Raw genomic sequence first — 14,462 nt, 5'->3', positions numbered from 1 at the left:
GCAAATCGTAACTCAAACGGAACCAAAGAAGACTAGGGATCATAAGATGAAGGAAGACGATGATGTGAAAGCTAATCCATCGTTGGATAACTATTTCGGTTTCAATTTTTAAATTTTAAATTCATTGTTTTAAACAAAAACTTGTTTGGTAATTATTTTTAATTTCAAAAATTGAAAGCTAAAACGTCAAAATTTGAAAACTTAAAGAAAATATTTTTCACTTTTTTAAAGAAAACTGAAAAATTGAAAGCAGTTAACAAATAAAATTTTAGTTCTTAATTTTCATAATTAAAATAAAAACGAAAAACAAAATGGTTATCAACATCCTTTACATTTTCCAGAAATCTCATATGGACGATGTTATTCCTTTCAAACTTGGCAACTTGTAGTCTTTTACTAAAAAGAGAAAGAGGGAAGAAAGTGTAAGTCCCATGTTTTAACTTTTCAAGACTCTCGTGTAAGGTGTGTTTCCACGTGTTCCAAAACGGTCTCATTGCATGAGAAAATGCAGAAAAAAAAAATTGAATTATGCAATATTTTCTTACAAAAAATTGGGTTCCTCCTGAAAAATTCTTATTCACACTTTAAATTAGTCATCTTGTATTTTTGTCTTTCTGATATCTTTTTACTAGCGGTGTAAAATAAAGAGAGTACTAAATACATGCGTGCCTTAGCTATGTGAATCTATTTTTTCAATTTCTACATTTTGAAAATTATCGTATTCAACTACTAATGTAGTTTGTTTGAATTCATATAATTTTCATTAAGAATAATTACATCGCAAAAGTAATATTGGTAGTTACACACCCATTAAGTAATAACCTCTTCATTTAGTAAAACTGATTTGATCATAACATTATGAATATGTAGAGGTTTTATGACGTCAAGTTATCATATCCGTTATGCCTTGGGCGACACACATACTACAATGACCAGAACAAGGGTCGCAATCGCGCGAAGGTGAGTTTAACTTCAAAAATTCAAAAGAATAAAAAAGATGCCATGAAGATGCCCTCATGTTTTTTTCTTGTGTTTTTATTTTAAAACAATCTTGATTGAAAACAGAAGAAAAATTAAAATCTAATTCCTCCCTCCACCGTCAACATTTTCCAGTGTCACTGTCAAGTCAGCACCAATGGTCAAGCCTCCCTTGGAAACAAAGAACTCCCAACAAATCCATACAAATTCCACGAACTCTCACTCCTTTAATCATCAATTCCAATCCCCACATGCGCCCTTCCCACTTGCTTCCCAACAACACCAACACCCACAAACCTCAGACCCCAACTCCGCCACCACCGGCGGAGCTGCCTCCGCCTCACCCTTCCATTTCCATGGAGCTCGTACAGCCTTCGCACCCGCACCATGGCCCGGTGGCGGAATCCCTTTCTGGGTTCTCTTCTCCGGTGAGTTTCCGACGTGGGTTTGACCGGCCGGCGACTTCCTCCTCTCAGTCGCTTGAGATTTTTGAAGAAGACGGTGGTGGTGGTGGTGACAAGGTGCACGTGGCGGTTGGGAAGTCTGTGGAGAAAGCTTTGAGCTTGCTTCGTTGGACTTTCAAGCACTTTGGGTGTAAAGAAATTTGTCTTCTTCATGTTCATAAGCCTTCTCAGCACATTCCAACTCTCTGTAAGTTTCTCTCTCTGGTAAAATGGTTCTAAGTTATTCACTTATGGCGAAAAGCTTCTAATATTTCTTGATTCTATGAGTTTCATATTGAAATTATTTTACTTGTATGGTTTTTGAGGAATTGTACTTCAAAAATGTTATGCATATATGTGTTGTGAATGGAATGTCAATTATCTTCTGTCTGCCGCCCTCCATTTTGCGACCGAGAAAAGAAAGGGGTTCTTATGATCTACCATTTTCAGTTCTTATTTCAGGCGTCTGCTACGTGGACTGAGACCTTTTTCTTCTTCTTCTTCTTTGATTTGTTTGAAATTGTATATAAATCATGATTACATCGATGGTGCAGTAGGAAAACTGCCCGCAGGTCAGGCAAATGCCGAGGTGGTGTCGGCTTTCAGGAGGGAGGAGAAGGAGCGGAAAATGAAGCTGTTGCAAAATTATTTGAGGGCTTGCTCTATTGCAAAGGTGTGTGCTTTGTTTTTCTTTTTTGATTTCTTAATTCAATCTTTACGTTTTGTGTTTACTTTCATAGCATGTATAAAGTTACGCAGTTCGTTAGGGAAGAATTGAACATAGTTGCCCTCATTTTGATGTTCTTCATATTTGGCAAAACCTTTAGTTCACTTATTCAGCTCTCTAGTTTTTTGCTTCATGAACAAAGTTTTTGTTGCTTTACATATTATTTTTTGCTTCATTGGTGCTGAAAAAGCCTTGATAGTTCAGCATCGATGTTAAATTTTTCTGAAAAACTAATAGGCAAATTCCACATTTCGTAAAGGGTAGTGCTATCCACACACCCTTTTTTACTTCTCACACACCCCTTTCAATTTCTGGCAGTCCGATCGAACGAATTGAAGATCAATGGCCAAAAATTAACAAGGGTGCGTGGGAGGTAAAATTGGGTGTGTGAATAGCACTATCCTTCTTAAAATGATAATTGCATAATAACTGATTTAAAATTGCATATCATGCGTAAATAAATTATTCAAAAGAAGTATATTAGTGTAACCATTTGCTTTACAGGTTAAAGCAAGCATTGTTATGGTTGAAGCTGATGAAATTCAGAAAGGAATTGTAGAGTTGGTCAACAAAAATGGTGTTAGGAAGCTTGTTATGGGAGCTGTGCCAGAAAAGTAAGTGGTGCATATGTTGGATAAGTTTCCACCGGAAGTCTAGTGTTTGCTTATGAAGGTTAACCTACTTATAAAAAAGCACAATTAGGTTGTATACTGTGGTCTGCATAAAATTGCAAATCACTCAGACACGAACTTGGCTGTCCAGCTTATTTGTACTGCAATAAAAATAGGGGATATCGAAGAGCTTCCTCAAACATTGGTAAACATGTATTTGGGAACTGATTATGCTATGGTCCAGTGGTCGTCCCTCCTCCCTTAGGGTAGGCAAATGAGGCCTACAAATATTTACCCTCAGCAAAAGCCCTGTCTTCAGTCCAACCATGAATGCATCATCTTAGAAAAGAAAATAAAACTGTGTTTACTTAAACCCCAATGCGTAACCTCGTTTCAAGTTCTTTAATACAAAATGCCAAGTATAAATAACTGTGGACATGTGGGGCTCAAGTGTTTTTTGTTGACTTAAGATGTATATGTATCCAAAAACTGTCTTGTGAGTACTTTTGTTTCGTTTTTTGTTTTTCTGTACACATATCGAATTATTATTCTGTCAAGTTTTATGTATTAGCTATTAAGGGACGTATTTAAGAATTCACCTTGTGCTCCCAAACTCTCAAGGCCGGTTCTTACCAAGGAAGTGGTCCAGGGGTCAACTCCTACTCCACTAAGTAGGAGTTGAACACACCCTGGGGGAGCAAGTAAATTGACTAAGCAATAAACAAAATGAAATGTAGTTGTGAAGTTTTATTTTCTGAAGTTTTCTTTCTCAGATAGGCAATGAAATTTACGTTTTCATGGTTTTGTTCTCATGAAACTTGAATGCTGTATCTTTTGCAAATACATGATTCGTTATATTTGTATTAATATTGCATAGTAGATGAGTTGTCTTTCTAATATTGTAATATAGTTGCCTGAAGGTGAAAAAGAGCTCCAGCAAGGCAAATTATGCAGCCAAATGTGCTCCATTGTTCTGTGAAATATGGTTTATCAACAAAGGGAAACATGTCTGGACGAGAGATGCTTCAGAAGGCCAAAGTTTTCCAACCTCATGTAGGCAACTGCAGGTTGCATCTGCAGAAAGTTTGAGGTCTGGATCGTTTGAAAATAGAGAGAATACGAACCTCCGTGAAGCATCGCCAACTTTAGCTTGTCCTACAGATACGTGCTTACCCTACAATATTCATACTTCAACTAGTACAAGTACTAGCTCTGGTTCTGGATATATTTCTGCTGAGGTAAGGATGTCCTCAGATTCTGATTTAACCGTTGAGGAACAGAGCTTATATCGTATGCTTACGGAAGCTACAACAGAAGCTGAGACCTCAAAGGACAAGGCATTTGCAGAGCTATCGAAGTGCAAAAGTTTAGAATCAGAAGCTATGAATGCTATAAACAAGGTAACTGCGAGTTGATGTTGCCTCTTAAGGACTAACATTTTTGGTTTGTGAATCCTAGAAGTTACGGTACATGATCCATTTCAAGAGTGTTATGCTCGAAATAAATTTGTTTGATGCAATGAAGGGAACTTCCTGCGTACTTTCAAGTTTATGACTATGAGTGTGAAGATAAAAATAAATTTGTGTTATGCATTGAAGGGAACTTCTCAATACTTTCAGAAGATTAGTAAGCACAAATTGCTGATTAAGAATTTCTTGGCAAAGAAGATATTTGAAACATTTTATATGTGGGTTATATCTAATGAACTTGAAAACTATGTTGTAATGAAATAATTTATTCATGAATCTGGTGAGTTACTCCTAACTCACAATTGTTTTTCTCTGTTTCAGGCCAAGGCATTTGAGTTAGCCCGTGCCCGAGAAGTTAAGCTTAGAAAAGAGGCTGGGGATGCCCTGAGAACCACGATCGAGGAAGAACAAAAACTCTTGGAAGAGAAGGAAGAAATTAGTGGTGAGATAAGGAGGGCCATGAGAAATATTGCCCTTCTAGACGTCCGAGCACAGGAAGCAAGTCGAAGGGTTGATGAAGTTTCTGGGGAAGTGAAGCAAATTCAGGCTTCGATTGCAACTCTTTGGCAGGAAAAACAGGGTATTCAAAGACAGAAGATGGAAGCCCTTCGCTGGATTGAGCGGTGGAGAAATCATCGACAAGCTGGAGCCGCAAACTGCAACGGGCTCATTGGGTTTGTTGAAGAACTGCCCAAGTTAGCGGAATTCTCATTGTCAGATTTGCAGACTGCAACATGCAATTTTTCTGAGAGCTTTAAAATCGGGCAGGGAGGATATGGTTGTGTTTATAAGGGGGAAATGCTGGGCAGAACTGTTGCCATAAGGAAGTTGCATCCACATAACATGCAAGAACAAGCCGAGTTTCAGCAAGAGGTCTCTCTCTCAATTATATGTCAAGCTGATATGGTGATTAATGTCAACGGCACTTCAAAAGATGCTCATATTTGTTTTTCTCTGTGCTTTGCTTGCAGGTGCAAGTTCTTGGAAAATTACAGCATCGTCATCTTGTGACCTTGCTTGGTGTGTGTCCAGAAGCATGGTCGCTTGTATACGAGTACTTATCAAACGGGAGCCTGCAAGACCATCTTTTTAGGAAAAGCAATATATCTCCAATGACATGGAAGACCCGAACACGGATAATTGCTGAAATCTCTAGTGCCCTTTGCTTCTTGCACTCATCTAAACCTGAGAAGATTGTCCATGGTGATTTGAAGCCGCAAAACATACTACTAGATTCTGAACTCAGATGCAAGATCTGTGATTTCGGGATTTGCAGGCTGGTAACTGAAGACAATCTTTACACACGAAGTTTCCGCCGGGGGGCTGAGCCAAAGGGTGCTTTTCCTTACACAGATCCAGAGGTGCAGAGAATCGGAGTCCTGACGCACAAGTCTGATATTTATTCCTTTGGGTTGATCATTCTGCAGTTAGTCACCAGACGGCCGCCAGTTGGCTTAGCTGGTGAGGTGCGCAAGGCAGTTTTAGGTGGAAACTTGGCATCAATCCTGGATTCTTCCGCTGGAGAATGGCCTATATCTGTGGCAACACGATTGGTAGATCTTGGTTTGCAATGCTGTGAATTGAATAGTAGGGAAAGACCAGAGCTTACACCAGCTTTAGTGAGGGAATTGGAGCAGTTGCATGCCTCGGAAGAGCGACCAGTGCCATCTTTTTTCTTGTGTCCGATCCTTCAGGTGAGTTATACTAATTACCCTCGTTTGCTAATGTTCCAAATTCTATTAATCCTCGGATTCAATTGGTTTTCTGTTTATTAATTCATGAAGGTGCCGTGAGGCCCTAAACCGAAATTTTGTTTGACATGCCTTAGGAACTTATCACAAGAAACATTTAGATCAATGATTTAGACTCAGGACTAAGCTAGTCAATTGTAGCTTATGCACCAAAAAGCTCCAAGCTTTAAACTTGAATATAAGAGCTAGGGTGTCAAACAACTTTCAACTTAATGGCTGACACACATTGTTCATCGTTTTCAGGAAATAATGCATGACCCTCAGTTGGCAGCTGATGGCTTCACTTACGAAGGTGAAGCTTTGCGTGGATGGTTACAAAATTGTCGCGAAACTTCTCCAATGACCAATTTGAAATTGAGTCACTTGCATCTCACTCCTAACCACGCCCTACGGCTTGCTATTCAAGATTGGCTTTGCAAGACTTGAAATCTCAGTCCTTTCATGTAAGTATGTCGTCGCTATGTCATTCATTCGGACATTCACACGTGTAGATTTTCGTTGTAACGATTGTATATCATGCAATGATAGGGAAAGTGCTTGTTTTATAAAAGCTACCAAAATTTGAAAGCATTGTAAAGTTAACGAGATACAATTACACTATTGAAATAGCCAGATTAGTTTTCTAATGATACGACTGTATTAGCTAAAGCATGCACCAAGACATGGTTTAATTGTAAGTTTACTAAATTGGGAAACATCAAGATGGAGTATATTTAGTCATAATCTCAACCGCTCACTGGTGTAAAAAAATATGCGCGTTCAGGTTGCGTACTATAAACGCTATTTGTAAGTAACATACTCTTCGAGTTGCACACTAAACAATTAGACTAATAGTGCATACAATACTTGAATTCTCGATGTAGATATTACAATTGGTTCTCGTCCTTCAGAGATTAGGAGCGTAATAGGAACATCAGTTGACAAACGGTCTTTTTTATACGAGTGCATTAACTTGCAGCAAGCAATGAAGCAGCACTTGGATTGTGTGTTTCATTGAAGGGGTGTTCATTCTCAGCAGAAACTTCAAACCTAGACACATCTTTCTCACCACCCAAAAGTGGGTTAGACTCTCCCTTGCAGTTCCAACTCTCTAACTCTTCCTTCTCTGGAACCAAGCTTTCTTTAAAACTTGAAGTTTCGGGTTTCTCTGCTTCGTCCTTGACGGCCTCAATGATCGCAATGCTTCCGTTGCTCTGCTTTGATTCTTCAACTTTCTTAGTAAAATCTTCGACGTCAGATGATGGAAACTGATTCTCTTGGTTTTCATCGTCACTGGAGAGAAATTGAGAATTAGACCTTCCATACGTTTGAACTCCAAGAATCCCTTGTGCTGAAGAACCAGATGATCTTTGGCAGAAGCTTCCAAACCCTTGGATCCCTCTTGTTAGCTTCCTAGCTCTGTCTCTCTCCTCTTTGAGAAGAGGCCCTTTCTCTAGCAGTTTCAAAATTCTCCCCGACTTCTTTCTAAGAGCAAGGCCCCAATTGAATCTGCATTTTAAATATTTAGACCTCTCACAAATTACTCGTACACAAAGCCATGCTGCACTCCTCCCGTTCAAAAAATGGACGAGAAGATGTTAAGAACGACTTATGTATTGAAGTGCCAATAACAGCTCTCGGAAATGATATCAGAATTACGTACCCTTTCTCATCTATATGCTGAAAGCTTCCCATCTCTTCAATAACATCTTTGTCAATCTCAAACTCAACTGCAACACTTTCCGGTCCATGAGTAAGTAAATGCTCAACTACAATCAGAGAATTGTAGGATACCCTCCAGTTCTTTCTCTCAAACTTCTCTAATCTGATACACAATTACAAAAACATAGATTAATCACCAAAGTTACATGTATACTAAATCTCAAGCGAGCGTAAAAGATAGTAATTTCCACACTCATTTTTCTCCTCAAACACTCCTCCCTGTTTTTCTAGTTGTTGGATTGAATGAATCAAACAGTAAAAGAATGGAAGAGAAAACCGTACCAAACAAAACAGAGAGAGAGAGAGAGAGAGAGTGAATAAAAAAAATAAAAAAAACAGATACCTTTTGTGCAAAATCTCCACAATTCTTGTGTAATCATCCAGTTCAAAAGCAGCCTTTGAAATTGAACCCAAGGTCCTTGTGTCTGGTGACAATGGATTCCCATCTGTAGCTTCTTCAGTCAATCTTCACACATTAAACACCGACGAAAAGGTCCATCACATCAGAATCCAAAGTCCCAAGAAGTTCCATGACCAAAACCAGACCAACAAAAAAACCACCAAATCCCATCTCACAAAATTCAACTAATAAATCAGAAAAACGAGAGGAGGCGGATATTCTAATCTTATCTAAACTATGAGGAGATGGATTCAAACTTGGCTGCAGAGGGAAACGGGAGCACGCTGTTCTAGCCAACTTAGCTACGCACCAGAGAAAAGATTGATTGAAACTTACAATTGCGCTGGTGTAACATCTGTGAGGACTAGTCTTGCAGTCTTGATCTTCTCCTTGAAGAAGAAAGAAGCTTGTTTCTTGAACTCATGAAATGAAGGTGCTCCATCGTTGCTGCTGCTATTGTTGCTTAAGATCGACATTTCTGAGTTTCCGAAAACATGAGAGGAAAGAGAGAAGAAGAAGAAGAAGAAAGTCTTGTATACCAGTTTGGCGTTTAGATTAGATACAACACCAAATTTCTAACAAATAAAGGGCGGTGAGACTTCCATTCCATATGTAATCATATTGGAAGAATGAGTCACAAAAGTCAATTGTTTAAGTTAATTAATTGGGGGAGAAGATTTCAAAGTTGCAAAGTTTGAGTGATGTAGCAACCGACGTGAGGAGGCTTTGAAACTTCCAACTTGAAAGCAAATGTTGTTTAAATTAATTTTGCAGACGTGTGTTTTGTTAAGTTGGATAGAGTCGTGTGCTATGCTCACTGCACTCAAATTTAAATTTATCTCCCGTATGCAAGGTTCTAAAAGACGTTAGGTTATAGTCGAGCAGCGAGCTAGGACCTAGTGCCTAGGCGGGACCTAGGCGGACTAGACGAATTTAAGTAGATTTATTATATGTTATATAAATAAGTGTCTATTTATACTTCAAAACACATATAATTATATTGGGATACATAAATTGTAAAATAAAATGACATATATGTTATAAAGTATTAGAACATATTGAAAACATGGGAAACAAACATATAATGAGCCTTCATCTAAGTATTCATTAAGTCTCTTACATTTTATTGAAAAATTAAAATGCAAAATGAAAGTTATCAATTTTTTGTCTAAGTGAGAGTCATGACCTAGACGAGTGCCTAGGCGGTTTATGCGGGCGGGTCTAAACACACTTTCTTAATTTTCGAACGCTTAAGGACTAATCGGGACAGTGACCAGCCATCTAGCGCCTAGACAAAGATTTTTAGAAGTGCCCGTAGGTTAGTAAAACGAGTGGAGTTGCCCTAACGAGGATGTGAAGTCACCATCTGATTTGTCTACATACATTAGTGCAGAAGGGGCGGTGTTTTGGTTTGAATTTGAAGTGAGGACCGCAAAGAAATTTGCATCTTGTGGGCAATTTTGCCCCATATTTAACGGTGGAGCTGTACACCTCTTGCACTTGCCACTTTCATGCACTGTGTGACAATGACGTTGCTAAAATATCATTTGAACACCGGCTAACCGCTTCTATTTAATTAAAAAATCATAGGTTGCTTATGGTTGGGAATTGAAGATTAGGAACATCTGATCCGTCGAGTAGTATAAAGTTGACATCGTCAAAGCGACCAATCGATGGCTACAGATCAGGTTTTTCTTCTGGTGTTTGACAAACATTTTGTTTTCAGTTTTTTATTTTTGATTTTCAATTTTCACTATTTTAAAAACTGAAAAATAAAATCTTGTTTGATAAATTACTTTTAATAAAAACTGAAACCAAAAAATGAAAACTCAAGAAAGTAATTTTCTTTTTTTGGTTTGAAATGTAGGGGTAAAGATGATTTGCTTCGAGTACTGTGTGGATGTTTGTAAGAAGAATTATCCCACTTGGAAGGAGGAGAAGAAATTCTTTTGACGATGTGAGGGGTTTATTTGAAGAGGTATTTATCGATTTCTCTCTTTTTTATTCTTTTTTACTTGTAAAGAGTTGTTAATTTTTTTTTCTTGAATTTAATTTTAGCTGATTATTCTTCTGAATTTTTGTAATTAGCTAATTACTCCGACATTAAATTTGGAATTTTCCATCCAATTTTCTACCTATTTTTTGTCACATGGCAAATATTTGATGTCACATCCTGGCCCGGACCCCTACCACATCTTGTGCTTGACTCCATTGTAGCACGATATTATCCGTTTTGAACCCCGACCACACCCTCACGGTTTTGTTTCTAGGAACTCACACGAGAACTTCCCAGTGGGTCACCCATCATGTGATTGCTCTTGCATGAACTCGCTTAACTTTAGAGTTCCGATGGAACTCGAAGCCAGTGAGCTACCAAAATACCTCGTACTAGGTAGAGATGAGAATATACATATATGACTTACATGATCCACTCCCCTGGACAATGTGGGATGTTACAATCCACCCCCCTTAGGGACTCGACGTCCTCTTCGGTAAACTTCCGGCCAGTGATTGGCTCTGATACCAAATTGTCCTATCCCTGCCTAGGCCCCCACCACATCCTGGGCTCGACTTCTCCGTAGCATGATATTGTTCGCTTTGGGCCCGACTACGCCCTCACGATTTTGTTTATGGGAACTCACACGAAAACTTCCCAGTGGGTCACCCATCATGGATTGCTCTCGCCCGAACTCACTTAATTTTGAAGTTCCGGTGGAACTCGAAGCCAATGAGCTCCCAAAAGGCCTCGTACTAGATAGAGATGGAAATATACGTATATGGCTTACATGATCCACTCCCTTGGACGATGTGTGATGTTACATTTGAAGGCAATAAAGTAATTTTATCCTTAATGCGGACATCAGATTATTTTTTTCCTTCTTATTCTCTTTCACTAGTTGACTATGTACACTTTCTGTTTGAATTAGTCATGAGAGTCCAATTAGCAGAGGTAAAGTGTTGGCTTAGCACCCAATCCACCAAAAAGAAAATATCTCTTTGCCCTCGTATAGTTCTCATATGTTTGTCCATGTGACAAAATGGATATAAAATGTAACAACCCATCCCCAAAAATTACAGTCTTAATAATTTTTAAATGTGAATTTATGGAAATGCCCTTCGAGGCAAAGACGTTGATTTTTGTTGACTGTCTTGTCATGTCACGTAAAGTTTATTTTCTTAGCGTATCCTCGTAGTACTCGTCGCTATAGACGCGTGAGGGCAAACAGAACACAATTTGGAGTTATAATGAAGATATTAACGTTTAAAGTTTGGGGCATTTTAGGAAATTAATTAATATCAAGAAAGCTCTAGATTTTTGGAGCAAAATCTGGAAAACCACGTGTGTGGCCCAGATTAAAAGGAAGAAAAGATGGGCGGTGGAGATGAAAGATAAAGGAGAGAAAGGAGGGGCGGGATGCCCATTCAGAAAAGGAGAAAGAAGAAGGTGACCAATGGGTGAGGAGAGAAATGACGGAATGGGAGAAGGAGAGGAACCCGCCGAATGGGTTCCCCCTGACCCGTACCCAGCTAGGCTCCTCCACACTTTCCGTCACCTTTTCAGGCGATATTTTTTTGGCAAATTGCTGCCATCCATCACCTGGAAAATATTCCACTACACTCCCTCTTCCTTTTCCACCTAAAATTATAATGAATTTGGTTGTATTTTGGGGAAAACATCCCAACAGGAACCATGGGTGCCATGAGGACCCTCAGCCAAGATCCACCAAACCTAAAACGTTTTCATTCAATTAACACCACTAATAGATTCTCCATGAACCCATAAACAAAGCCCAATCAACCTTGGAGGCGTCGAAGCTTGTTTGGAGTTGAATCAAGAACACTGATTTCAAAGGTTTCCGGTGGATCAAGGTGGATTTCAGGTGTTTTCTGGCCAAATTGGACTTGGCCACATGTATTAAAATTGTTCCCTTTACTAAGATCTACTTTTCTGTAGAATTTGGTAATTTTTTAAAATAGTTGATTTTTCTAGCGAATGGGAGCGGCCAACCGCCACCACATGCGGCTGTGCGTGTAGCGGCGCGTGGGCCGAGACGTCCCCTAACCTTCTTAGGCTAAATTTGAATACCCTGATTCTATTGGTGAAGTCTGATTGACGAATTTCCGTCGTTTGAACGTAGTTCCATTAAGGTCCACCGCTTAATTATTATAGCAATCGACAATCCAACCGTTGGATCGTCACCAAACTTTGATATGTTATAGTATGTAATATTTGAGGATATTAGAAACTTACGGATTGAGAATCCAATGTACCGATCCTCCCGAATAGGATATGTAAGTTAAGTGTTCTATTGATAAGAATTCTGAGACGTGACTTGATATTTATTCTAGGCACCGATTGTTCGTGATGCCTCGATATTTGTGTTAGGGAGTTGTAGCACTGACTCCAGGTGAGTGGTATATATGTATATATGTTTTCCATTTTCCAGAAATGGTTTAAATGGATTTACGTTTTTAAATGTCATGTCAATTTCATTACATTTTAGTATATGCATTAGTGTAGATATGCATATTATTGCATGACGTTGCGGAAACCCAGGTAAGCTTCAGGTAGTGCATATTGATGATAGTGGCTGCAATGTGTATGGTTATGTTGAGATTCATTTAGTGCTCATTATCATGTTCCCGGTGTTAGTGCTCCACCCGAGGCCAGGGCCAGTCTTCACGTGATCGTTCACCTTCCGCACCACACGCTCACTTTGGATCCAAGGCAGGTGCCAGCCTGTATACCACATTAGGTGGTTTCGACTCATAGGTGACTTGCGATACTTCGCACAACCTTCACGTGACCGTAGCACTTGAGCGTATCTATTACACCCAGCCTGTCGTACATATCATATTAGGTGGTTCCGACTCGTGTGCAGGAATTGGTAGATGAGCTATAGGCTCAGCCGTACATGTCACGTTAGGTGACTCCGGCTGACATATCAGTTTACATTGATTTAGTTCACCTAGTTTACTTATTTCATTGTCGAGATACTTGACATGACATATACTTGGTTTTCACTACCCTTGAGCATGATTTCTACATACGTATGTATTATTATTTTCTGGAAACTAAACGAGTTTTACAATGAAGGGTTATTACTTTCAGAAAAGAGAAATGTGTTTTCTAAAGCTTTGTTTTTATGCCCACTCACCCTTGTTTTTCGCCCCTCCAGGTTTTAGCTGCTGAAAGTTCGTATCGACGAGGATTCTTGGTAAATCTCAGTTCAGGTGGCTACCTTTGAGGGTATGACCCTTACCCACACTACTGTACTTTACTTATACTCTGACGTCGCGCGTGAAATGGGTTCACTCCTGCTCATAGCGCTCTCTTGTCTTTAGGCACTTTTAGGTTTAAATTTATTCACATTTTCCACATCACTATACTTTATGGCTTCGTCACCTTCCAGGTGTTGGCCAGCACAGCTCGTTCCGGAGTCCTAGTGGACATTCCGGGTCAGGGTGTGTCATAAAATATGATGAAAATTTTCTTAATCTACCATAGAGAAAAATTCACTATTTATAAAAGTTCAAAAAGTAATCGGCTAAAATTAAAATTCAGGAAAAATTTGACAGTTCCATACAAATTAAGGAGCAAATCGACAAATAAAAAGTTAAATCTCAAGCAATGTCCATGAATTAGTTATAATATTTATAATTTGAATAAATTCGTTTGATGACACTAGCAATGACTTTAGCAATGTGGAAGTCCCAATGACTACTTAGTACTTGGAAGGAGTCACCAATAAATACGTCATTTGAATTTTGCAATGACTATACAGTGTAGTGCGTTTCTAATTGTCAGTTTATTCTTCCTATTTTTTTAATATAACGATATTAATCACACAAGGTGGTGGAGATTGGCGTTAAGTCACATTTTGGTCAATTAAAATAATTTAGTATCGTGCTCATCATCCACAAAAATCAAACTTAAGATGTCCTATTTACAAATGAAAATGAAAATATCACTAGTCTCTAGTACTAATTGACATTTTCTTCTCACTGAACATGACCTTATTATGCCACTTTGTACGATCTAATAGTATTCTTCTTCAATCTCTTCACTTGTAAGTAAGAGGATTTTGATTCGATTCTCGCCAAAGGTAAATTTGAACCACATTATTTATAGTCCATTGTGATGCTTGGCTCACACCCCAACCCTTTTTCGCAAAAAAACTCAAATCTCAAAATTCATATTCCACGTTTTTAATGTAGAAAATATCGTTTGTTAAAAAAAAAAATTGAATTTATTTTCGTGTGAAAAGCCCAAACCAACCCAATGTAATGTATAACACACAAAGTTCAGACAGAGCCCATTTTCTTGATTGGGCTGGTTCAAGTTTCCAAGCCCCTATGCTCACTAGGAACCTGGCCTGAC

The 14,462-nt window shown here is 38.7% G+C and overlaps 2 protein-coding genes across 2 annotated transcripts; one reads left to right on the top strand and one right to left on the bottom strand.

Moving 5' to 3' along the window:
- The first annotated feature begins 1,038 nt into the window (after positions 1-1,038).
- LOC103418809 (U-box domain-containing protein 33-like) lies at positions 1,039-6,605 on the top strand. The gene is made up of 7 exons (XM_008356919.4): positions 1,039-1,629; positions 1,976-2,094; positions 2,653-2,762; positions 3,670-4,159; positions 4,550-5,101; positions 5,200-5,922; positions 6,223-6,605. Exons 1-7 carry the CDS (start codon positions 1,230-1,232, stop codon positions 6,403-6,405), a joined length of 2,577 nt encoding a protein of 858 aa, XP_008355141.1. The 5' UTR covers positions 1,039-1,229; the 3' UTR covers positions 6,406-6,605.
- Positions 6,606-6,642: 37 nt separating this feature from the next.
- Positions 6,643-8,898, bottom strand: LOC103418810 (uncharacterized). The gene is made up of 4 exons (XM_008356921.4): positions 8,417-8,898; positions 8,024-8,146; positions 7,622-7,783; positions 6,643-7,467 (listed from the first exon to the last, which is right to left on the bottom strand). Exons 1-4 carry the CDS (start codon positions 8,554-8,556, stop codon positions 6,927-6,929), a joined length of 966 nt encoding a protein of 321 aa, XP_008355143.2. The 5' UTR covers positions 8,557-8,898; the 3' UTR covers positions 6,643-6,926.
- Positions 8,899-14,462: the final 5,564 nt, after the last annotated feature.

Source organism: Malus domestica, chromosome 03, assembly GCF_042453785.1.
Source record: "Malus domestica chromosome 03, GDT2T_hap1".
In the NCBI taxonomy this organism is placed as follows: domain Eukaryota; kingdom Viridiplantae; phylum Streptophyta; class Magnoliopsida; order Rosales; family Rosaceae; genus Malus; species Malus domestica.
The sequence above is the reverse complement of the archived record's forward strand: the minus strand, read 5'-3'. Positions and strand labels throughout refer to the sequence as shown.